The sequence below is a fragment of the Abramis brama genome (assembly GCF_963993115.1).
Source record: "Abramis brama genome assembly, chromosome: 24".
Classification (NCBI taxonomy): domain Eukaryota; kingdom Metazoa; phylum Chordata; class Actinopteri; order Cypriniformes; family Leuciscidae; genus Abramis; species Abramis brama.
In genome coordinates, this window is record NC_139986.1 from 23,740,798 (window position 1) to 23,754,248 (window position 13,451).

The 13,451-nt window shown below is 35.2% G+C and overlaps 1 protein-coding gene across 1 annotated transcript; it reads right to left on the reverse strand.

Moving 5' to 3' along the window:
- Positions 1–10,358: 10,358 nt before the first annotated feature.
- On the reverse strand, positions 10,359–12,568 carry eif1b (eukaryotic translation initiation factor 1B). Its single transcript, XM_084102994.1, has 4 exons — positions 12,215–12,568; positions 10,996–11,159; positions 10,808–10,909; positions 10,359–10,687 (listed from the first exon to the last, which is right to left on the reverse strand). Exons 1-4 carry the CDS (start codon positions 12,243–12,245, stop codon positions 10,643–10,645), a joined length of 342 nt encoding a protein of 113 aa, XP_083959120.1. The 5' UTR covers positions 12,246–12,568; the 3' UTR covers positions 10,359–10,642.
- Between the last annotated feature and the right edge of the window lie 883 nt (positions 12,569–13,451).

Sequence of the window (13,451 nt, forward strand, 5' to 3'; positions counted from 1 at the left end):
GATTACGTTTTTGCCACCCTTTCCAGGAAAAAAACAGTGAGATCAAAGCCATAATTATGAAAATGAAGCGATATAAATGCAGTACTTTTATGAAGCCAATTGGCTTCATGGAAAATCCTTTACAAATCTTTTTGGCAGATAAAAATCCTGTCAAACAATAATGACTCCACCTTAACCACGCCCATTTTGCTGTTCCGTCCCCTCTACTCATTAGGTGTAAGTGTTACTCATTTCAGTGTAAAATGCTTTGTGTAAACTTATTAATGCCAGGGTTTTTCAAACATTTTGAAGCGGAGAATCTTTTCATAACCCCAAACTTTTTGGATTCATCAGTACAAGATTCAAGTAGCCTACTTCTTTTTATTTTAAATTAAATGTTGGAATGTTCATCTTACAAGTGATTGGGTTGATTCAAATCTAGGAAATGTATTATATATTATATTTGATTATTTTGTTTTCAATGCATATGACGATAATGAAATGGGGATTATATTCTTTAGAAACCCTTGATGAAAATTCACATGCCATGTTATTTCCACAATTCAGGAGTTTTCTCAGTTTAAGAAATGATAATCTATATAGTTTACCCTATTAACACAGTACATCACACAAGCTTGCACAAGCAATGAACAAATATCTTTAGATCAAATCTATTTTAATGAGATGGATATAGATCATTTGGGTTTAAGTGTTGGTGTAGCATTTTAAGGTAACTATTCAATGCAAAAAAAAACAAATGGCAAGATTAAAAGTGCAATGTTATCTTTATACAAGGACAACATTTTTAAATGTTCAACAAATCAGAACAACAAATCCTTTCCTAGCCACAAACATGGCTGATATTGAAGTTCTATTCCGAAAGAATTCAAACAAGAAGCACGTTTGTCTTCTATCCAGAGCAGGTGGATGTATTCAGTCCTGTCTGTGTGTCTGTCTGCATGTTATGTGCCTGTCTGACTGTGTGTGTGTGTATCTGTCAAGTTGTCTTTCTGTGTGCGACAGGAGGCTGTAAATCACTGTAAATGTCTCAGAAATGCAGCGAGCAGCTATGCTTCTCTGTAGGGGGTCGTCATCTTCTCCTGCCTCAAAACTGCAACAGACCGGCCCGACACGTACCGCAGCAACTGGCCAAAAACACAGAGACACATGCACATTCCTCATGTATAGAGCAAGTCGAGGATGCACAGATTGTGAAAGCTTATGAGTTCACAGATACTCATTGCATAACATAAAAACCTGACACTGATACACAGATCTTAGGATGTCCTTAAATTTGGTTTAACATACACTTGTTTTTTAATCCTTAATTTTTTTTGGACAAATAGCTATTAGTTCTGTTCCAAAACCTAGTGAGGTTCTTGCTGCTTACAATCAGAGCCTAAATGTGTTTCTCACACAAAACTATTGTATCGTTTTATACTGACTTGGAATATAGTTATACGTGGTATTTTTTTATGTGCCTTTTTGTCCTTTTTTGTGTTAGACAGACATAGCCACTATATGACCTTTGTGTTGAAAAGATCTGCATGAAGAACTGCATCTCCTTTTGTGTTCAGCAGAAAACAGAAGGGCATACACATTTGGAACGACATGAAGGTAAGTAAATAATGATTTCCTTTGTTTTAGTTTGCAGAGTGTTTATAATTGAGCTCATGCAAACAATTCTGACTCAAACTTTCAGGGGAAATGTTTTAATAAAGATTGAAAGCTGTTGGAAGCTTAGTGATCCTGGTGTGTGCCCTAGTTTGTTCATAGCCTATTTACCTTTTAATATCTGACTGTTGTATTTAGGCTTCAAAATACATAAAAGTTGTGTTGATTTGTGAAGATCATGAGGAACAAAACATGTAAGAATCATGGATTTTTTGGACAAAGAGCTTATTTTCTGCGACAATCAAAAATATAGAAAGTCTTATTGGGTTTTTGTCGAGAAGTGATGCACTCTCAGAAAAAAAGGTACAAATGCTGTCACTGGGACAGTACCCTTTAAAAAGGTTTTAATATGTACCATTTAGGTACTAATATGTATACTTTTGGTACCAATATGTACCTTTGGGGTACTTATGCACTCTTTTGGCACAAAGGTGTACCTTTCGAAAGGGTACGGCCCAGAGACAGCATTTGTACCTTATTTTCTGAGAGTGTGCGAACCTACAAAAATCCATCATCAGCCCTCTATAGATCTTATGCAGCCCCGCCCCTTTTTCAGCCCCACCCCTTTTTCAGCCCCGCGCTCTCTTCCGGTTTGTATTTCAACAGCATGAAGGTATAAGATCTTACGGATTTATGATTGAACTGCTTGTTTTAAAATCTTCCCGGTCAGTTGATATCTGTTATGACATCCACTTCAAATGCTCATGATAACTTTCACTAACTCTACAATAAGTAAATCCACTTCACCAGCTAATTAGGCTAATCTTCGACAGCGATGCCATAGAAATATACTATTTATAGTAATTACTTGGGGTGTAACGATACCCTCATGTCACGATTCGATACATATCACGATACTGAACTCACGATGCGATGCCTTATTATTGTGATACTCCAGGACATATGATAAAAGGTTAACAAAAAATGCTAAAATTGATATTACATTGTGGGTGTAAATGAACAGGCTTGGACTTGGTGCTGGTAACCCAATGCACAGGACAATGGTGACACCAGAATAAAAATATTCATGATTCTGAAGCTGAAAATACAGAATTATTTTAGACGAATATGCTTAAACCTCAATAAATAATCTAGGCCACTTTTGACTGGTAACATAAGACATCTGGCATTATCATGACCCACAAATATTCCCCCACTGCATTATTATACATTATATTCAACATTATATATAGCAGTTCAATGTAGTACTGACACTAAAACTCTGAAAACTTGTCACTATCCACAATACATATTGTTGCATTTTTGTGTTGCGATATATCATGACATGCTATATTGTTACACCCCTATAATTACTTTAGTAACTACATGTAACGTGTGTAACAAAGACACTGTAAAATATAGTGGGTTACACTTTATTTTAAGGTGTCGTTGTTACAGTGTAATTATATATTGAAGTACTGAGTAATATTAATTAACAACATGTACTTACTATGGGTTAGGGTAGGATTATGATTTAGTTGAGGGTTAGTTGCATGTAATTATGCATAATTTAGTGTTATTACTATGGTAAGTACATGTAACATATGTAACAAGGACACTGTTAAATAAAGTGTTACCATATAGTGTTACCGAAAATGATTAAAATACTTAGAAAAATGAAGAAAATATAAGAAAAATGTTCTCTATTTTATCTCTTTGCTGTGTTCTGGGACCGCATTAACCATGAAGGACAAATGCAATCCTGCCTTAAATCTGACTAGAATCTCTTAGATGTAATAATAATTAGTAGTCTGCCTACTGTTTCAAACAGCCTTCATGTGGAGAACAGGCCTAAAAATACTGTCTAGGTAGGCAACTCACTAGGCATTGGAACAGAGCTATTGTTTACTAGCGTTGCTTTCATCCCCAGTTCTATCTATCTCCAGTCAAAGCAGTTTAACACTCTCTGGCTGACTCTGTGAAGTTCATCTCAGTGAACAAAACATGTGAGGTGTCCACCACGACCCACAACCCCCCCAAATAACCAGCATAAAAAATCCAAAAGATGTAATTACGATAAAGTTGGTTGCGTCTCACCAATTAACCCGGTACATATCTGAGCATGATGAAAAAAAAGAGTAAGTGTGAACTTTTTTTTGCGTGCATATGGTATGCAGCCATTTTCAATGACTCCCTTCTCATCTCTAAAAACGGATCACTCGGAAAAACATATTGTAGAGACGCCAGACCTTCCGTTTCCCTGGCAGCTGCCGACACCGCGAGTACGAGCCAACGAAAACGCATAGTCCCCTGTTCCCTCTTTTAATTGGGATATTTTAGTGCTATTAGCTCCACACCTCCTTCCCCAAACATTGCAGATGCAGATATGCACCCTGTCGTGGTCACTGAACCAGGTACAATCTCAGAAGTCAGGTGTCTCTGAACGGAAAGCATGGATGTGTTTGGCAACCTGCTCTGTTGATGAAGGTTGAGCTAGACTAGAACAGAAGAACTGGATGGATGCCATCATGTTGAGGAGCTGCTGTTTTGAGGTTGAGTGTGTAGAGTGAAAAGAGTGGGGGTGTTTGGGCTCTAAGGGGCTGACACCATATGTTATGTCAGCATTCATTACACTTTTATAGAGGCCTACAGTGCTTTGCTTTCAACGGAATATTTTATCTGTGTATAGGATGTGTCTGCTTAAAGATGTGTGCAGAAAACAGTTTTAATATTTGATATTTAATCTATCAAAAGTGATAAATTGGCAAGGTAGGTGTACACTGATATCAATTATATATCGCCATCTGGTGGTTTCAAAAGTACTGACATATAGATTAATTTGTACAGACAGCATTCTCACAAAGAGGCACATGGAGATCAGCGGATAAACAATGGAACTTCTCTCCTGTCTTTCTCAAAGGAGTAAAGAATGATGAATTGAAATAAAAGAGTCCGCTGATAGCAGTAGGAAGGGAATTGGCTAAATTGAGTAATAGGGAAGATGGGGTTTGTTCTCAGCAGAGACTCAAAAGTTTAATTGCATTAGGGTTTATGTTTCAAACAACGAATAGGCCTACTTTTAACCCTCTGGTGCTCTTCGCGTGACGGTCAAACATTACAGTTTTTTTTTTTTTTTCAAATAAATGTATGTAGCCTAGTCCTACTATATTTTAGTTTGCCTAGATATTTTTAGGGGATTTTATGGTACTGAATTATATTTATGCAGTAGTTATAATCCATTTATTCACTTTTTGAGCATAGATCTGAAAATGAAATTTCCAACTTAAACTGTCATAAATCTTGGATGCTTTGGAGTAGCCTAAGGCTAAGGCTTCATTTTGGTCTCTTTTTAAAGACGACACTTGGCAGATTATTGCTGAAGTTTAAAAAAGTGAACTTTAGTTAGAATTTTACATTTATTGTTATGAAAAATCTGTTTTTTAATTTTTATATGAAATATATATTTTCCAAAATAGAACATCAAAACCATTAATCTAAACAAGTTGTGTTCCAAATTTGAGGTTGATAATTTTTTTAAAAAAAGAAGCATTTCCAATGCGTTTTTTTTAGGACCATTTAACCTTTTCAAATCATGTCCATGCTTTTTTTTTTTTTTTTTTTTTTTTTTTTTTTTACCATTCCAATGAAGTAAAACATTACATAAAAAAAAAAATAAAAAAAAGTAATTTTTTTCAGTCAAAAATTACAGAAGAGCACCAGAGGGTTAGATTAGAATACTTTTTGTAAATTCTGTCGTCCAAACAAAAATTCCAGTAACGTAATAGTTGCTGGATGAACAAATGAACAGTATAAAACCAAAATGCAATACATTAAAGCAAGAATAAACTATGCAATGAAGGTATAGATGCAAACTAAAAAAAAAAAGTATGTTCTCAAACTCAGTGTTATTTTAGTGTTATTTATATACTATTGTAGTTTTTTTTTAATGCTTTCATTTAAAGTTTTTTTTTTTTTAAAAATTGTCATTTTTGTGTTACTTTTAATATTACTATTTAGGTTTAATTTTTTTTTTCAGTTTTTTTTTTCAGTTAGTTGCAAAGACAACTTTTTTAATTTTTGTTTAGTTTAAGTTTTTTTTATTTTTATTTTTTTATCTCTAATATTTATATTTTATTTTATTCCAGCTTTACTTCAATTAACAAAAAATAGTTTTAATAGTTGTATGTATAGTTAATGAAAAGAACCCTGCCCAAGACAAGGGTATTTCTCATAAATAAAAGGTTGGCACAATAATACTGTATAAATAAATAATTATTTATTTTTACATCATTTTTTACTAATATCTGCGGTTTAATCACTGTGCAGTACCATTTTCATTCACTGCTTATGAATTGCTTTCATAATTGTTTCAGGTCTTTTTTTAGGTATTTTTGCTTTGTTTGGTCAGCATGATGCTGGTTGTAATTATTTTTCCCTGTTGACTTTCATTACAGATTTTACCTTCACCTGCATCAATGAATAGTAAGAATTCATAAATTAATTCCCTACATCTCAAAGTTAATACCAGCACTTTTTTGTGCATTTAACCTACTGAAAAAATATCTTTAACCAGTCTACAGTTAGTTGGTTTGCCGGTTTGCTCTCCGACTCCTTGAGCAGCTTTTACAGGGGTTCGGACAATCTTTAGCCAGTAACGACGAGAGACCAGCGTGCACATCAGCTAAATCAACTACTATGAGACTGGCTTAAGCCAGCCAAGACCAGCAAATCTACAACTGGTTTAAGTTGGAATTTTTTTTGCATTGGCAAACGGCGTGATGAATTTTCCGTCTCATTATATCCAAGCTGGACAGAGAAGCTGTTGCATGTATCTACTTTCCGGCCTGTTGGTGAGAAATGACACTTCCAATAAAGCTGGAGGTCGGGGTCAGTGTCACTACGATTATTTATGGCCAATATCATTCTGCAGAGAAACAGCATCTGAAACTGAATCACTGCTTATAGAGACGTGAGAGGGGTGAATGCTCGGGAATGCAATGCCACACAAAAACAATAACAGCTGGCTGGCCTCTGGCTAAACACAAACAAAAATAATGGAATCTGCTGTCTGCCAGACAGGCATTTAACAGTTTTGTCCAATATCAAGCTCTCATGTAGAATTAATACATATGCATGCATAGCCATTCCTTTCTTTTTCATATTTAAACACGCAATAAGCGCATAAAACTCGGTGAGCTGTAAAATGTCTCTTAGAAAATTGATAAGAGATCAATTGTTCAGATATGAATGGACTGATTGTTAAAATGAGTGAGGGAAAAGAAAACAATAAAGCATTAAGAGCAGGAAGAGTGTGCTGATGAATGGGAGACATCCATCATTAACTCTGGTGGAGGTAATGGAGTGGAGCGGAGAGGACGGTGGACGGCCCCAGGCATCCGCACGTGCTCCGTCTGTTTCCATCTGATTCAGACCAAAACTCATTCACTTCTACACATCTTAGTGGGCTAAACTGTGTCTTTGCTTTTTACAAGATGGACTCGAGGGGGGAAAAAAAACTATGGGAACACTTTACAATAAGGATTCGTCAGGTAACTAACTACATTAGTTAACATGAACTAACAATGAGAAATAATTCTAAAGCTTTTATTAATCTTAGTTCATGTTAATTTCAGCATTTAAAGGGATAGTTCACCCAAAAATGAAAATCCGGTCATCATTTGCTCAACAGGGGCCGTCAGCTGTCATTACCTATAATCCTCAAAATATCATCTTTTAAAAGGGTTATCTTCTTCTTTTCAATATCTTCACCCAAAAATGTTAATTCTCTAATCATTTATTCACCCTGAAGTTGTTCAGAACCTGTGTACATTTCTTTCTTCTGCTGAACACAAAAGAAGATAATACCTTCCATAGTATGAAAAAAAAAAAACTACTATGGAAGTCAATGGGGAACAGAAACTCTTTGGTTACCGACATTCTTCAAAATATCTTCTTTTGTGTTCAGCAGAAGAAAGAAATGCATACAGGTTTGGAACAACTTGGATGAATAAATGATGACAGAATTTTCATTTTTGGGTGAACTATCCCTTTAATGGACCTGAAGTAGCATAGATCTTAATTTTTTTTTTAATAATTAACATTAACAGAGTTTAATAAATACTGTAACAAATGCATTGCTTATTGTAAGTTAATGTTGGTTAATGCATTAACTAAAGTTAACTAATAATACAACATTGTACATTTTTAGCAAATCTATTGTTAGGGGTTAACAGTTTAGGACCCAAGGACCAGATTTTTTAAAGAAGACCCGGAGTCAGAATTATAAAAAATTTAAGAAAAGTTTTACTGAAGATAGTTTGCAGTTTCATCAGCAGAAGTCAGCTTCAAGACTCACACAGGAGTTCGTAGGCCGCCCCGCTTACAGTTACACAGATCACAGCAGTTATACCCTACACCAAGGTCTAAGCTACGTCATTGCTTACAGGTTGAATGATTATCATTGGCTTAGAAATAGATAAACATAGTAATTTTCCACACATATACAGATAGACGGAAGCATATCTCCATAGATTATGCAGCTGACACTCAGACCCTGAAGTTAGGCATGTCGTGACCTTCCAGGTCGTAGCTTTGGGTTGCTGGGTGCCAGCATGTCCCGAACAACAACTCAGTCAATCTCCAACAATACCAGTGGTTCCTTAACCTGTAAGCAAGAAGACTAACATACACACCGACACACAGCTTTTCCAAGGTTGGATTTGGCCAGGCTCTAACTATAAACAGGAGTCTCGTCTCAAAACATCAAGATAACAAGTTCTTTCTCTCAGGATAGGACATTTTAGTCTAAATGGAAAATATAGGCTTTAACTGAGAAATGGTCCCTTATACTATAGACTTCAATGACCCCTATATGTTTTAACACGTTGAAGACCTTTCTCAAACACAAAACATGTCCCTATTTCATTTCTGGAAGCCGGGCTGCATTCAGATATCAAATACTGACATTAAAGAATACATGAAAAGAAATCACACTGGTAACTTCTATAACAAAGTAAAATCTCAAGAGAAGTCATTCAACTCATTTGATATTTAGAAGGAAAAATATTGATTAATACCTTGATTATAATCACTCATTACATATACATTGAAGCAGCAGTGGATTCCAATCCACCCCCTTCACTCTTGACAGATTATTTTGAGTAGCGAACGAATTCTTCTTTGAGTCTAATCTTTTCAATGAATCATTAGAACCGGTTCACAAAAAAACGTGAAGTGACTCCCTTGAAAGACTGACAGTATCGAGACATCTCGTTCATTAACAAACCGAATGAACAGTTCATCACTATCAATGATGAAACTTGATGAACATCTCATTCACAACAAGATATGGGGTTTAAGAGTTATGAATATGTAAAAGTGACTGATGATTATACCCAATTAAACTGACGCAATGATATTATTGAAACATTTTTGGTGGATGTTTATTTATTTAGTACAGAGAGACCCTGCACATGACATGTATATATATCATGGTCACAAATTAAGAATTAAGTACCTAGTTTTACTTCATCGCGGACCCACGTTGTAATAATTCGTTCCCTCGTTTTAGTTAAATCAAAACAAGGGAACAAATTATCCATGATTTACTAAAACAAGAAAACCAATTCTTAACTTGTGGCCAAGGTTTACTATAACAGGAGAATAAATTCTTATTATTGGCCACAATATATGTATTCTTGACCACATCATCTGCAGAGCTTCATAATTTAGACTTATTTTTGCTGTTTTTATAGCTTGACATCCCTGCAGTTGACAAAATAGATGCAAAATGCTATGGTTAATGATTCACTGACTCACTTATAACACACTGGTCAGTGAATTAATCTTTTTTGGTGAAACTGCTCAAAAGAATCACTTGGATGAATCAAAATGGCCTGGTTTCACAGACAGGGCTTAGATTAAGCCAGGATTAGGCCTTAGTTCAATTAGGATATTTAAGTAGCTTTTATGAACGTGCATTAGAAATTAAGATGTCAGTGCAAGTTATTTTCAGTTGAAATAGTAATGCATTTTAGTCCAGGACGTCCGTGAAACCAGGGGTGCAAGCTATGGATTATTAACCTTACACTTGTTGTATTTTTTGAGTTTGTGTTAATAAAAGGGCCTTGTGATTTCCCAGAATATAAGCAGAACATGAAATGGCATATTCATTGAAAATAGAACAAGTAATTCCTCTTTAGACAGTTAACTTCAAACTGTCTTTGCTCTGGTGAAGTGTTTGAAATGCCAATGCAGCCTTAGCAGTGAGAGATTGGCGTCCCTTCGTCATAAACTCTATTCCATGCCCCTTAAAGCGGATTACGCTCATGTTTGAGCCTGACGGGACAGCCAGGACACTGCAGGCTTAAGCCACAGCTGAAAGGATTTCAGCCTTGACAATGACCCAAACAAGAGACTGAACAAAAGTGGTTTACCAACCAAAAGCATTATTAATACTATAAACCACTAACGAACGCAAGCTTTTTCCATACAAGAGAATTTCCATCATGTTCATGCTAAAAAGCACATTGCTTTAATACTAAATTTCCATTGAAATACAGAAATCCACATCATTTCTGATTAAAGGCTTCTTTCAACTTCATGCAAGCTATGTGTAATGAATGCATGAACAGTTTTCATTTTTGTGCCATCTAGATTTAAACTAGCAATATGTATTCGGATAGCTCTAAAAGTCTTAATACTTTGCTACATAAAATGTATCATTCAAACAAGCATTACGAGGGAAGAGAAGACAGTCACAAATGTTCAAAGTCATAACTTTATTGTCCTTGATAAAAAGAGTGTGCAATTGAGTGCATCTATCATAAAACGTTCACAAGCATCAGCAACAAATATTCAGTATCTAATACGGACCAGCCTGGAATTAGTGGTCCGGTTGAGGTCATTATGAAGATTCGAGCATGAAAACAAACAGATTTACCCTGCTGTCAGTGTTGTTAGCATATGGTCACAAAAACCCTGCCATGAATATACTAGGATTGCTACATGCTGGTGCAGTCCTTTAGAAAGCCCTGGAGGGGCCGCCATTTTAAAACCCGTGAACCTTCAACTGCTCCTCCTTTACGATGTTGATCTGTAAAATAGCAAAATGGAAATGAGTAATTGCTTGAACTGATTTGAAGTCCAAAACAAAAATCAAACTAACCCATTAAGACAAAAACAGCCTGTTATTCCATACGCAAGTATACTTCACCTCCATTAGAAATTGACAGATATTCTTCCTCTGGTCACCCTGTAACTGGATCACCTCTCCATACTCCGGGTGCTCGATCACCGTACCATTGCAGGCAAATTTCTATTAAATAAAACAGCATGAGATTACTCAACACCAAACAACACTTTGGGAGAAAGGCTTCCAAATAACTAGGAGTCAGAAAGTACCTTCTTGAAGGCTTTTACAAGCTTCTTTTTATCATAATCATCAGCGATGCCTTGAACTGTGGTCAGTGTTTTGCGGCCGTTCCGTTGCTGAATCCTTATGTGGATTTTATCCTCCGTCCCAGCCGGGAGCAAGTCGTCACCCTTAGTTGCATCAGCAAAGGGATCTACAGAAACAATGAAACACTTCAGTCTTTGTTACAAGAAAACTTGGGGCTGTGAGATTTTTCCTGTTTTTCCAAGTTACACACTGGGAACGAATCAAGTTGGAGATCATAAAGAGCAATATCTGATTGCAGTTTGATAAACATTGCTGATATATGCATACCTAGACATTTTACAGACAGCTCTTTTAAAAAGACAGTTCAACAAACAATTTCATCATCATTTACACACCCTCAAATTGTTCTAAACCTGTATGAGTTTCTTTGTTCTGCTGAACACAAGATTATTATTAAGAATGTTGGAAACCAAATATTTGTTAATCATAGCGTGAAAAATAATACTATGGCAAGCAACTGTTTGGTTACTAACATTCTTTAAAATATATTGTGTTCAAAAAAGAAATTTATACAGGTATAAAATAATTTGAAGGGGTGTAAATGACAATTTGTATTTTTTGGACAACTACGCCTTTAAGGGTTTGCCACATGTTTGAAACAATGAATAAACAAGGAAATGATTGAAGATTCCAAAGGGGTTTTTCGCGGTGATGTCATAGAACCACCATTTTAGGTTCCCAAAAAAAAAAAAAAAAAAAAAAAACGGATTTAAAAATCATCTTTTTCTTAGTGTGAAGAACATTTTAAAAATCCAATGAACCTTCGACCACAAACAACCTTTCGTGCAGTGAAAAAGTGGATTTTACCGGTTCTTCGTCGAACCACAGATGCTAATGAAGAACCTCAATTTTTAAGAGGCCTTTCAAAAAAAAAGAATAATCTTAGCAGCTACAGATATTGCGCTAACAGCAGTTTCACAAAAACATTTTTTATAGATTATAAATGTATATATAAAGTATATATTATAAAAGGCACCATTATTTTCCCTACGAACTTTCCCAAGCATAGGAATTCGTTTTTTTAATTTAAGGAAAAATAAAAACGTTTAACTTACTGTTTGCATCGACTATTTAAATAACATTTTCGTATCGACGCATTTGCGCACAGACACCAAACACAATGCTCAAGATGTTGTCCTTTTGTAAACTCGTGCAACTTACCGAAGGACTGGAGGTTCTGTATATTGGACATGCGATATAACTGCGATAACTTTAACAGATGAAAGATGTCGGCGATCAATGCCGTTTGGAGATGCTTGCTTAGATTTGTAGTTATTTTTTAAATCGTCGACGAAAACAAAGAGCGGCTGCTTTAACCTGCCTGATGCAACTATCGCGTGGGACACAGACAGCGGAAGTGCTTGAATGCGCTGCAGAGAGCGATGACAAAAGGCTTTAAGTACATTGCCAGCTGTATTTAATTTAGGATCTTTCACTAAACAGATATAATGCCAATATGATCCCAAGATTATCTCAATAAAAATGTCACGATAATATATATATATATATATATATATATATATATATATATATATATATATATATATATATATTAACCTAATATATTTATGTATATATATATAGTGGCAGGAGTATAGTACTATTGTAATGTTTAATATATAATTATTTTATATTAATTCTTTTGACTTTTTTAATGATATTTGACTGCAAAATGATATTTGACAAGGTGGTTTTAATTTGAGGTCTTTAAACAACCCGGAAGGAAAGCTAAACAATCGCTTAGCTCTTAAATGAACGTTTTCAGACCTTTCCAAAACGTAATTTTGGTTATAGTGTAATTGTATATTATCATCAAAATACGTGTCTCTTCCAAAGTGGTGATTTATTCTATAAATAGCAAATATCATAATCCTACGCTTTTACAGGCAAAAGACCAAGCCACTACATCCGGGGATTTGCGCTGCAGGCAGGGCCACATTCTACACGCGGACACTAGATGGCGCTAAAGAGAAATTATTTGGCCTACTTTACTGTGATTATAAAAAGCATGATAACAAATTCAAAGATCTAATAAATAATTTCCTAAAATAGTATCTTTGCTTGGGTTTGTGTTCGATTTATTTTAAATGTTTATTTTGATATGAACAGGAAATATGGAACAAAGCTAAGTGGGCAGTTTTTTTTAAATTAATGTTTTCTTTATCGTTATGCAATTCCATTCTCTTGTTATGTGATTATGCAATGCTTGTGTGCAATTGTTAATTTAAAATTGTTAAGGTAATGGACTAAACCCTTTTATAAAAACATATTATTTCCGCCTTACCGTTATTGTCAAGCAGGAGACACTAAAGAGGACGATTGCTCGTTTAGACTACCACCGAAGAAGTGAAGCTCACGTAACGCCGATTAATTCGCTGAATTTAACAACGCTATCTTT

What these genes read in the sequence shown, in the direction of transcription:
- eif1b (XM_084102994.1), bottom strand. Translation starts at nt 12,245, where the DNA reads ATGTCCAATATACAGAACCTCCAGTCCTTCG. An exon ending in ACAGAACCTCCAGTCCTTCG is followed by an intron (nt 11,160 to 12,214) that starts GTAAGTTGCACG and finishes TTGTTTCTGTAG; the next exon opens with ATCCCTTTGCTGATGCAACT. An exon ending in TCTGTCAATTTCTAATGGAG is followed by an intron (nt 10,688 to 10,807) that starts GTGAAGTATACT and finishes GCTATTTTACAG; the next exon opens with ATCAACATCGTAAAGGAGGA.